The sequence below is a fragment of the Bos indicus genome, chromosome 5, assembly GCF_029378745.1.
Source record: "Bos indicus isolate NIAB-ARS_2022 breed Sahiwal x Tharparkar chromosome 5, NIAB-ARS_B.indTharparkar_mat_pri_1.0, whole genome shotgun sequence".
Taxonomy (NCBI): Eukaryota; Metazoa; Chordata; class Mammalia; order Artiodactyla; family Bovidae; genus Bos; species Bos indicus.
In genome coordinates this window covers 99,297,116-99,310,292 of record NC_091764.1, presented here as the reverse complement: position 1 = coordinate 99,310,292, position 13,177 = coordinate 99,297,116, and the positions used below count along the sequence as shown (strand labels likewise).

The window sequence follows — 13,177 nt, the reverse complement described above, 5'->3', positions numbered from 1 at the left end:
TTATTAATTTTATTGTCTTTCAAATGAAAATAGCTTTGACCCTTCTATTCCCCTCTACTGTAATTTTTTCTTTGTTATGATTTTTCTTTTTCTTTTTTTAAATTTTTTTAATTAATTTTTTTTTATTTTTAAACTTTACATAATTGCATTAGTTTTGCCAAATATCAAAATGAATCCACCACAGGTATACATGTGTTCCCCATCCTGAACCCTCCTCCCTCCTCCCTCCCCATACCATCCCTCTGGGTCGTCCCAGTGCACTAGCCCCAAGCATCCAGTATCGTGCATTGAACCTGGACTGGCATCTCGTTTCATACATGATATTTATTCTCCCAAATCTTCCCACCCTCTCCCTCTCCCACAGAGTCCATAAGACTGTTCTATACGTCAGTGTCTCTTTTGCTGTCTCGTATACAGGGTTATCGTTACCATCTTTCTAAATTCCATATATATGCGTTAGTATACTGTATTGGTGTTTATTTTACATGTTTCAATGCCATTCTCCCAAATCTTCCCACCCTCTCCCTCTCCCACAGAGTCTATAAGACTGTTCTATACGTCAGTGTCTCTTTTGCTGTCTTGTATACAGGGTTATCGTTACCATCTTTCTAAATTCCATATATATGCGTTAGTATACTGTATTGGTGTTTATTTTACATGTTTCAATGCCATTCTCCCAAATCTTCCCACCCTCTCCCTCTCCCACAGAGTCTATAAGACTGTTCTATACGTCAGTGTCTCTTTTGCTGTCTCGTATACAGGGTTATCGTTACCATCTTTCTAAATTCCATATATATGCGTTAGTATACTGTATTTATGTTTTTCCTTCTGGCTTACTTCACTCTGTATAATAGGCCCCAGTTTCATCCACCTCATTAGAACTGATTCAAATGTATTCTTTTTAATGGCTGAGTAATACTCTGTTGTGTATATGTACCACTGCTTTCTTATCCATTCATCTGCTGATGGACATCTAGGTTGCTTCCATGTCCTGGCTATTATAAACAGTGCTGCGATGAACATTGGGGTACACGTGTCTCTTTCCCTTCTGGTTTCCTCAGTGTGTATGCCCAGCAGTGGGATTGCTGGATCATAAGGCAGTTCTATTTCCAGTTTTTTAAGGAATCTCCACACTGTTCTCCATAGTGGCTGTACTAGTTTGCATTCCCACCAACAGTGTAAGAGGGTTCCTTTTTCTCCACACCCTCTCCAGCATTTATTATTTGTAGACTTTTGGATCGCAGCCATTCTGACTGGTGTGAAATGGTACCTCATAGTGGTTTTGATTTGCATTTCTCTGATTTTTCATATTTGCTAGTTTCTTCCTTCGTCTTTATGTCAACTACTTTAATTTCACCGAAATTGCTTTTTCATTTCAAGTTTCTTGTCAAGCATGCTCAGATTTCTTCTTTCTTTTTTTTTGTTTACAATGTATACATTTAATGCAATTCATATGTCACAAGACAGAATCTTGTTGTTCTATTTTTCTTTAATTCATATAAAATTATGAAATTTGACTTTGATTTTTCCTTGGTTCATATGTTATTTAGAAATACAGTACTGAATATAAAACCCGATAAAGATTTTCAAAATTTTAGTTATTGCCTTCATTTTAGGTAAACTAGTTAGAGAAATTTTCATGAATCTGGAAATATTCTGTATGTCTATTACATATGGCTGATATGACTATGAAATCAATATGAAATGTTTATTTCTTCTAATTAATTAAAAATTAAATTTGAATATTCACATTTCAAGTGCCCACTTGCCAAACTTGGCTGTGGGCTAGTGTTGTGACACCAAATTTCTATAGTTTTTTTAGTGGTGTAACTGGACTTAAGCATATATAGCAAATTTGGGGGAAATGTTCATTTGAACTTAAAAAAATAAGAATATTCTATGTTACTGTATGTGTGTGTGTTCATATATGTACTGGTTACTTGTCTAGCTTAGATATTTCTATTGCCTACTGCTATATCTGCTTGATAAGTAGTGGAGATAAATTGTTTAAATCTCCATTTATGATTATTTATGCATGGTTTTCAAATCTGTGTTGACCTTGTGCTATTCAGTTCAGTTCAGTTCAGTTCAGTCACTCAGTCGAGTCCGACTCTTTGCAACCCCATGAATCGCAGCACACCAGGCTTCCCTGTCCATCACCAACTCCCAGAGTTCAGACTCACATCCATCGAGTCAGTGATGCCATCCAGCCATCTCATCCTCTGGTGTCCCCTTCTCCTCCTGCCCACAATCCCTCCCAGCATCAGAGTCTTTTCCAATGAGTCAACTCTTCCATGAGGTGGCCAAAGTAATGGAGTTTCAGCTTTAGCATCATTCCTTCCAAAGAAAGCCCAGGGCTGATCTTCAGAATGGACTGGTTGGATCTCCTTGCAGTCCAAGGGACACTCAAGAGTCTTCTCCAATACCACAGTTCAAAAGCATCAATTATTCGGTGCTCAGCCTTCTTCACAGTCCAACTCTCACATCCATACATGACCACAGGGAAAACCATAGCCTTGACTAGATGGACCTTTGTTGGCAAAGTAATGTCTCTGCTTTTGAATATGCAATCTAGGTTGGTCATAACTTTCCTTCCAAGGAGTAAGTGTCTTTTAATTTCATGGCTGCAATCACCATCTGCAGTGATTTTGGAGCCCAGAAAAATAAAGTCTGACACTGTTTCCACTGTTTCCCCATCTATTTCCCATGAAGTGATGGGACCAGATGCCATGATCTTTGTTTTCTGAATGTTGAGCTTTAAGCCAACTTTTTCACTCTCCACTTTCACTTTCATCAAGAGGCTTTTTAGTTCCTCTTCACTTTCTGCTGTAAGGGTGGTGTCTCTGCATATCTGAGGTTACTGCTATTTCTCCCGGCAATCTTGATTCCAGCTTGTGTTTCTTCCAGTCCAGCGTTTCTCATGATGTACTCTGCATATAAGTTAAATAAGCAGGGTGACAATATACAGCCTTGACATACTCTTTTTCCTATTTGGAACCAGTCTGTTGTTCCATGTCCAGTTCTAACTGTTGCTTCCTGACCTGCATACAGGTTTCTCAAGAGGCAGATCAGGTGGTCTGGTTATCCCATCTCTTTCATAATTTTCCACAGTTTATTGTGATCCACACAGTCAAAGGCTTTGGCATAGTCAATAAAGCAGATATAGATGTTTTTTTGGAACTCTCTTGCTTTTTACATACATTTTTTAATTGCTAATAGGTTACATATTCAGTATATAATTATTAAACAGGCTCAATCTTTTGTAACATGGTTCTTGGTTGATACTATGAGAGTACATTAACTAAAGCAGTTTGTGTTCTTTACTTTCCTGTTCATGGCTTTTGATAAAATAATATGGCTCATTAAGTTAGCAGTTATTAAAATAACTGTTTTACATACATAGTGTGTTAAACAAAATATTTTAAAATATAAACATTCTTAAAATTTAAATGGAAAGCTATTATATATATACTTAATATAAATTTAGGATTATCATATTCTCTATTTACATATATTATTTATATGTAATAACATATAGTTAATATTTAAGTATAATATATTGTTACTTTGAATTCTACATTATGTTGTTTTCTTAGCTTTCACAATAAATATTTTTAACTTTCTTTTATAAGAATTTATAAATTTAATATGTCTTATTAGTTCCCTACGTGGACAAGGCAATTGCGACCCACTCCAGTACTCTTGCCTGGAAAAATCCCATGGACAGAGGAGCCTGGTAGGCTGCAGTCCATGGGATCGCTGAGTTGGACACGACTGAGCGACTTCACTTTCACTTTTCACTTTCATGCATTGGAGAAGGAAATGGCAACCCACTCCAGTGGTCTTGCCTGGAGAATTCCAGGGACAGGGGAGCCTGGTAGGCTGAAGTCTATGGGGTCGTGCAGAGTCGGACATGCCTGAAGTGACTCAGGAGCAGTTCTATAAGTGCCCGACATTTTACAGCATGCATTCTTTACTCAATAGTCTAGTAAGTTCATATTTTTGTACTTTTATGAAACGACGAAAAGACATAATTTCTCTCTACTGTTTTCACTGCTCATGCCATTTTTGCTGCCTTGAATTCTAACACAAACATATATGCACAATTTGATACTTTATCATTACTATTCTACCTGTCAATATCTATTTGGATATATCCACATAAGTTCTTTTCTTAAGTTCTTCTTTCCTTTCTGCATATCCAAATTTTCAACTACAATAAGAGTTTCTTCATTATAAGACCTTAAAATGTTTCCTTTACACGGAGTTATTTCATAATTTTGGCTATCTCCCTCCATTTAAAAAACTTCCTAGAAATGAATCCATCTATCCATCTTGTTAGAAGGATATTTGCACTTATTATGGACATCTAATTCATCTATATCTCTTAGGTCACTAGGTACTGCCATTTTAGATTTAGTCACAACCACATTTTATATAATAAACAGTAAATTCAAAACGCTCTTAGTATTTTGAGTATTTATCTTGGCTCTAGGTGGACTAACCATGCTGCTGCTACTGCTGCTAAGTCTCTTCAGTCATGTCCGACTCTGTGCGACCCCATAGAGGGCAGCCCACCAGGATCCCCTGTCCCTGGGATTCTCCAGGCAAGAACACGAGAGTGGGTTGCCATTTCCTTCTCCAATGGATGAAGGTGAAAAGTTAAAGTGAAGTCACTCAGTCAGGTCTGCCTCTTAGCAACCCCATGGACTGTAGCCTACCAGGCTCCTCCGTCCATGGGATTTTCCAGGCAAGAGTACTGGAGTGGGGTGCCATTGCCTTCTCCCTAGATTTTATTATAGTTAGATGCCGGAAGAGTCAACATATTTGGGCATGTAACAAAGGACATGATGTGTACCAAATTATTTAACTGGAACCAGAAAAATGTATGATAACATGAATAATACATTTAACACTTACCTTGTAGCTCAGCTGGTAAAGAATCCACCAGTAATACAAGAGACTTCAGTTCAATCCATGACTTAGGCAGATCCCCTGAAGAAAGGAATGGCTACCCACTCCAGAATTCTTACCTGGAGCTGGTAGGGTACAGTTCATGCATTTGCAAAGAGTTGGACACAACTGAGTGACTTTCACTTTTCACTTCAAATTTTAAAAGTGAATATTACTGAATTTCACATTATTTGGCATCACTAATGAATGTTTCACATGCGATAATTCAATTAAGTGGGTAATAGAATATTATTTTTTAGTTTATTAATATAAAATATAATAAAGATATTCACCATATAGGTAGCCATTAGCAATTGCTATAGAAAGTTCAAATATTAGTCTATATTATTAAGACATAATAGAGTTTGCAAATAGCTTACAAACAGCTTACAAATACCTGAGAAAAGAAGAGAAGTGAAAGGCAGAGGATCAGGAAAAGATACCCAACTGAATGCAGAGTTCCATAAATTAGCAATGAGAGAGAAAGTCTTCCTAAGTGAACAATACAATGAAATAAAGAAAAACAATAGAATGGGAAAGCCTAGACATATCTTCAAGAAAACTGGAGATACCAAGGGAATATTTCATGCAAAGATAGGCACAAGAGAGGACAAAAATGGCAAGAACCTAACAGAAGCAGAAGAGATTAAGGAGAGATGGAAAAATACCCAGAATACCTGTACAGAAAAGCTCTTAATGACCCAGATAACCACAATGGTGTGGTCACTCACCTAGAGCCAGGTATCTTGAAGTGTGTAGTCAAGTGGGCCTTAGGAAGCCTTACTAAAAACAAGGTAGTGGATGTGGTGTAATGCCAGCTGAGCTATCCCAAATCCTAAAGAATGATGCTGTTAAGTGCTGCACTCAATATGCCAGCAAACTGGAAAACTCAGCAGTGGCCACAGGACAAGAAAAGGGCAGTTTTCATTCCAATCCCAAAGAAAGGCAATGCCAAATAACGTTCAAATTATCCTAAAATGGCACTCATTTCACATGATACAAAGATTATGCTCAAAATCCTTGAAGATAATCTTCAGCAGTACATGAACAGAGAACTTCCAGATATTCAGGCTGGATTCAGAGAAGACAGATGATCAAATTGCCAACATCCATTGAATCATAGAGAAAGCCAGGGAATTCCAGAAAAAAATCTACTTTTGCCCCATCGACTCTGCTAAAGCCTTTGACTGTGTGGATCACAACCACCTGTGGAATATTCTTAAAGCGATGGGAATACCAGACCAATTTAGCTGCCTCATGAGAAATCTGCATGCAGGTCAAGAAGCAACAGTAGAACAGGACATGGAACAATGGAATGGCAGGTTGGTTCAAAATTGGGAAAGGATATATTCAACACTGAATATTGTCACCTTGCTTATTTAAATTATATGCAGAGTACATCATATGAAGTGCTGGCTGGATGACTCACAAGATGGAATTAAGATTGCAGTGAGAGATATCAACAACCTCAGATAGCAGATGATACCACTTTAATGACAGAAAGTGAAGAGGAACTAAAGAGCCTCTTGATTCAGTTGAAACAGGAGAATGAAAAAGATGGCTTAAAGTTCAACAATCAAAAAACAGAGATCATGGTATCCAATCCCATCACTTCATAGCAAATAGACGGAGAAAAAGTGGAAACAGTGTCAAATTTCATTTTCTTGGGCTCCAAAATCACTGTCTACAATGACTGCAGCCATGAAATTGAAAAGCGCTTGCTCCTTGGAAGTAAAGCTATGACAAAATTAGATAGCATATTAAAAAGCAGATACATCATTTTGCTGACAAACGTCCATATAATCAAAGCTTTGGTTTTTCCAGTAGTCATGTACGGATTTGAGAGTTGAACTATAAAGGGTGAATGCCAAAGAATTGATGTTTTCCAGCTATGGTCCTGGAGAGAGTCCCTTGGACAGCAAGGAGATCAAGCCAGTCAACCCTAAAGGAAGTAAACCCTGAGTATTCATGTGAAGGACTGAGGCTGAAACCGAAGCTCCATACTTTGGCCACCTGATGTAAAGAGCTGACTCATTGGAAAAGATCCTGATGCTGGAAAAGATTCCATGCAAGAGGAGAAGAGGGCCACAGAGGAATATGTGACTGGATGACCTCACTGACTCAATGGACATGTAGTCGTGGGTGTGCTCAGTCTCTTCAGTCATGTCTGATTCCGTGACCCTATGGACAGTAGCCCTGCTAGGCTCCTCTCTCCATGGAATTTTCCAGGCAAGAATCCTGGAGTGGGTTGCCATTTCTTTCTCCAGGGGATCTTCCTCAGCCAGGGATTGAACCCAGGTCTGTTGCATCACAAGCAGACTCTTTACCATCTGAGCCACCAGGGAAGCCCATCACTGGACGTGAATTTAAACAAACTCAGGGAGATAGTAAAAGGGAAATTTTGCCTGCTGCAGTCCACAGAGTCACAAAGAGTCAGACATGGCTTCACGACTGAACAACAACAATAAATTGGTATATAACTACAGATTTATATTCCATTTGTCTAGATTTTAGAAAGCTAAAAATTAGATGACAGTTAAAAAAGTTTAAAACGTAGTAACTCTTCTGAATTAGGGATAAGTATCCTTAAATACGTACTGTTAATGGAATTATGATTTCCTCTATTATAATAGAAATGACACAATGAGATTATAAGGAAAAGAAATAAGTAATGCCTAGATTTAGCAAACTTATCTAAAAGTAAAACTTAAACATTGAAGTTACTCTTGACAAGGAGTAGATGTTCAGCATTGATGAATGAAGTGAAAGCAAGTTAACAGCAGGGTGATCATGTCCTTTGTCCCCCTATATCTTTTAGAAAGGGAAATCAATTCTCAGAGGAACTCACCAAAGAACAAACTAACTGATACACTACATATCCTAAGTCTCCTATACTCTGGAGTTGTGTGATGAGATAAACTGTCTTCAAAATACCCAAGCGTAAGAATTTCCTGTTTCAGTGACTCGGTGATAAGAATGTACTTTTTCCACTATTGTTTCACTCTGGGCCTTCACAGGGCAGTCTGTGAAGACCACAGACATTGTTTGATTTTCACAGTAACCTGGCCACTCACGAGAAGAGGCAGGACTCTGGCCTGTAGAAGGTATGTGTTTCCCTCTCCTTCCTAATTCCTCATCTCATTTAGCAGGAGATTACAAATGCCAATGTGGTTCGATTTAGGGACAATTGGTAAGCAAACAAATTAAAGAGAGATTGGTATCTGTATTTGATATTTGGGTATTTTAGTTTTGGGAGAAAATAAGAATAAAATATGAAGTATTGAGGAAGATTTCTTAAAATGTTCAAATTCTTGCCTGCAGACATTATTCAAGGGAAAACTTTCATGTATAACTGAGTTTGTTAATCAATCCAATTTAAGACGGAATATCAGTAGCATCAGGACAAGGGACAGTTAACATTGTATTTTGTCATCAATAGACATAGAATTAGATATAGTATTAAATATTTAACTCAGCCCTTAAAAATATGTTATTAAAATGGATTCATAGAATTGTGAGTGGCCAATAAAATTCTTCACTGGTCTAATTAAAGTAAAAATCAGAATATGGTACCTCCAGTAAAATGCTGGATTAACTCAATTATATACAATCAAATGCTTTATAAAAACTTGGTCATAAATTTGAAAAAAGATAAATCACACTAACACAGAGATTTCTTTCTAATAAATTATATGCCTGATATGAATACTATCATGGCAATTGCATTAAAATAAGAAATAAAATAAAAGGCAAATTTAATATTAGGTGTTTTACATGCTTTATATCATACATATTTTTATTCTCATTTTAGATTAGTAAACTCATTTGCTAAATACTAAATAATTTTTAATGGTCATACATTGTAAATTTCAAAGCCAGAATTAATTGTAGATTGCACTACTACAGAATCCATTGACTGAATTTTTAAGGCACATTGTTGACTTCTTATAATTGCTGATACAACTAAAGCTTCCCTCATTGACTTAACAGCCTCAGGATCTTCCTCGAAGTTTGTACCAACATTGTTCTTCCATAAATGATGTATGCTTTTCCTTATCATTTTGTGATTTCATATCTTAGCCATTGTCAACTGTCAATTACTCATGTAAAATAAGTATTTAATGACATTTTAACATTGTTTTGTCTTTATATGATGAACTCTTTGGAGAATTTAATATGTCATGTACCATTTTTAACATATAAAATATTTCTTTAATTTTTAATGATTTCTTAGAGCTCCACAATCACTCAAATTAGAAGAATTATTTGATAGCATCTCATTCCCTTTTCATTAATGAATGTCCCAATTAAAGTAGATTAATGCAGAGTGTACCATATATGCCAATACTGTTATTCCCTCATCATAGAAAGCTGTCTTTAACTTTTAACGGATTTTAAACTTAACTATATAATTGGTGCATGTTTTTCAAATATAGACTTTAATTTGAACAAAGATATTATAACAATTTTCAAGTGTTTCTGTGAATTTTGACTTTCATTTCATCAGGATATTACTATTCATGAACTTTTTCAGTAATCTACTAATTTTCATTGTTCCAATAAACAAGTAACATTATGTCAAACAGAGAATTAGTTGTTTTTAACTGATTGATGATGGTTTATAATATTGGTTTGATTTCTGTCATACATCAGCATAAATTAATCATAGGTGTACATATGTCCCCTCCTTTGAGTTTCCTTCTCACTTCCCGCCATTTCCCACCATTCTTGGTTATTACACATCAAATACTATTTTTAAAACTACTTACTCTATGATGAAACAGTTGTCTAAAGGTCTACTGAAATGAGAACCAAACTTGGATTTGCTCAGCTGCTAAATGAGTGCTGTTAACTGATCTCACACATCACCCAGTTTAACCTTTCAAGGCTTCTTGTGCTTTTATACACCATTTATTAACTACTTATGTGAAGTTTCCATAGAGCCACATCCTTGACATTAAACAGCCACAGAGATGAAGAACCAAGAGGAAAACTACTCGGAACCGAGTCTGGTTAAGGACACCAGGAGACAGCAAATGAGAGGTAAGATCCTGAGAAGATCAATTTTAGCAGCTGAGCAGGAGAAAACCTACGTGGGATTAAACTTTCAAATTGCCTTTCTTTATGTCAATGGAATGACAGGAACTACCGCTGCAAGTGTAAAGCATTTACCCGCTTACATGTTTTTATTAATGAGACTTAGAGCTGGAATTTGAAATACAATATTCTAATATGACATATGTGCTGTGCTGTGCTTAGTCGCTCAGTTGTGTCCAACTCTTTGCCACCCCATGGACTGTAGCCCGCCAGGCTCCTCTGTCTATGGGGATTCTCCAGGCATGAATGCTGGAGAAGGTTGCCATGCCCTCCTCTAGGACTACCTACCCAGGCATTGCTGTAATTTGTAGTCTTTGATCTACAACTCGTGAAGCCTTATATTCGCTGAAAAAGGAATGGTATATTCTGAGAGGAGGATTGCAATGGTAAATGTTTTGGGGTCCAAGTTGATGTCTTTGAATTCTCACAGATGTGGGATCTTTTGTTCTTCTAAAATAACTGTCTTCATCACTCCTTTCTCAGTGTTTCCTTTTCTCTCCCTGCAGATTCACCGTCAGCTCAAGAGAAGCTCATTGTTGTGATCCTGGGAATCCTGGGAATGTTTTGTCTTGATGTATACTATAGTGAGAGTGATAACTTCTATTCCACCTAAGTCAAGTTTTGAAAGATTATGATTGAACCTTTCATTTTAATGATCGTTGGTGCCTCTAAAATGTCATATTATTATGGAATAGAACTCTTATTTTAATGTGTGCATTTAGCCTAAGTATTGAATTCTTATTCTGACTTGACCAAAGTATAAATTACAGAATGATTGTAGGGAAAATTAAATATATACATAGATATTTTCTGATTTCATAACTCAAAGATATACTTTAACAAATTGAAACACCTTATTGAGAAAAACAAATTAATTCTTGAGATTGCTTGAACCAAGTATTGTAAGAGGTGGTGGAGTCTTTTCTCTAAGATTTTTGAAATATACACCCCCCAGTCTTCATTACCTCATTAATTATTCTTAAAGCATTTTTTTCCAGATCATCCTAAATCCTACAAACACCATGTTTAAACTAAAAACATTATGATTTATTTAAATCAATGTTAATATTTTCGAAGATTACTTCCATTTTTTTCTAGGTACCCAAATATCAGGACAAAATAAGTCCTCTCTGGTAACAAAGCTCCAGAAAGGTACATAATGATTTCAAACTTCTAATATAAATATAGTTTGTGTTTTGTCTCTCTCTTAGGCTAGTGAAGATAGAAACAGATTTTGGGGTAGAACATAAATTATAAAATCAGGCAACAAATATTCCTAAATAATCATTATAAGAGAGGCTTTCTCCCTATGCAGCAATATGATCACCATATCCATTATAGGCAATTGACTCTAATTTTATCCTGCTATAAGAGATAAAAAATATTGTTATTCTAAAACAGAGCGTTTTAGTATCATATCTAAAAAACCATTGCCTAATCCAGGATCACACTTTCACCTATGCTATCTAAAGCATTGTTTTTACTTCTTCATGTTTGTGCTTTCATCCATTTTCTGTTAATTTTCACATGTGACATAAGGGAAATATGATATATCTTTACATCCATTTATTTAAATCTTTGACTTTTAACAATTTTGTTTTTAAAAGTATATGTTTTGCACATATTAGTTAAATATATTTCTGGATATTTTATTATTTTTGATCTATTTTAAATAAAACATTTTTCTTTTTTTTATTTTTTCCAACTTTATTGAGCTATAACTGACATTTAACATTGTGTAAGTTGAAGGTATACAATGCATTGATTTTATACACATATATTGTAAAGTGATTACCACCAGCCACATAATTACCACTTCTTTCTTGTGGTGAGAATATTTAAGATCGTCTCAGCAACATTCAGGTATTGAATACAATATTTTAAATTACAGTCACAATCCTGTACATTAGATACTCATGTATTTATTTTATAACTGAAATTATGTACCCTTTGAATATTTCTCCCCCTTCTCTGCTCCCCAGAACCTAGAACCTACTATTCTGCTCTCTGCTTCTATGAGTTCAGTTTTTCAGATTCCACAAATAAGTGACAGCATACAATACTTGTCTTTGTCTGACTTATTTCACTTAGTATAATGTCCTTAAAGTTCATCTATGTTGTTGCAAATGACAGAATTTCCTTCTTTCTTGTGGCTGAGTATTGTATTGTATGTATGTGCATACATGTGTGTGTGTGTGTATCCCACAACTTTTTTATCCATTCATCTGTCAATGGACACCTAGGATGTTTCCATATCTTGGCTGTTGTGAATAATTCTGCAAAATGCTATTTTCAGATTACTCATTGCTGGCATTGATATCACAAGCTCTACCGTAAAAATCCAACTACCTTAGCATCCCTGAAGGCTTTTTCATGATGTAATTTGCATCTTCCTTTATAGTCTTATCTCCCTAAAAAGCACAGGAATAAAACTCCTGAATATTAACTGACATCTTAAAATTTAATGTATGCCTTTTAGTCTGCCCCATGTTATGTTTTCCTGGAGCTAATGATGTACTGATGTCCCTGAGAGCTCAGTTGGTAAAAAATCTGCCCACAATGCGGGAGACCCTGTTTTGATTCCTGGGTTGGGAAGGTCCCCTGGACAAGGGATAGGCTACCCACACCAGTATTATTGGGCTTCCCTTGTGGCTCAGCTGGTAAAGAATCCGCCTGCAATGCAGGAGATCTGGGTTCGACCCCTGGGTTGGGAAGATCCCCTGGAGAAGGGAAAGCCTACCACTCCAATATTCTGGCCTGGAGAATTCCACGGACTGTATAGGCCATGGGATCGCACATGGTCGGACACAACTGAGCTACTTTCACTTCACTTCAATAATGTACAGTGAATGTTTTCCAGGGTGGACTACCAGAGCCTCCATTGGACAATGGAACACAAGAAAATTCCACATCTAAAATCATGACTTTCAAAGAGAACCCACTTTAGAGGTATGTAGATAAAAGACTGAGACCAACAAGTGTCTTCTCTGCTTCTCTCAGTCAATTGATAACCTGCTCAATTTGGATGTTATTTTAGACTCAGCCAACTATAAAGTCCAACTTTCATTTTATTTAATTTCAGAAAAAAATACTCGTCTTTCCCAGTAGTTAGATTCTTCAGTATACA

At 36.2% G+C, this 13,177-nt stretch overlaps 1 protein-coding gene across 5 annotated transcripts in view; it reads left to right on the top strand.

The window, feature by feature from the left end:
* The first annotated feature begins 1,065 nt into the window (after positions 1 to 1,065).
* Positions 1,066 to 13,177, top strand: part of LOC139183203 (NKG2-A/NKG2-B type II integral membrane protein-like) — a 53,116-nt gene continuing 41,004 nt past the window's right edge. The window contains exons 1-2 of one of the 5 annotated variants that reach the window (XR_011566745.1): positions 1,430 to 9,996; positions 10,557 to 12,999. Coding sequence is in view for 1 of the 5 variants with exons in the window: in XM_070790105.1 (XP_070646206.1) it covers positions 9,927 to 9,996 (70 nt within the window). In the remaining 4 variants the exon portion in view is untranslated. Of the gene's footprint in view, positions 13,000 to 13,177 lie in introns of all 5 variants that reach the window. The other 4 variants (XR_011566746.1, XR_011566747.1, XM_070790105.1 and 1 more) reach the window with 4 other exon arrangements.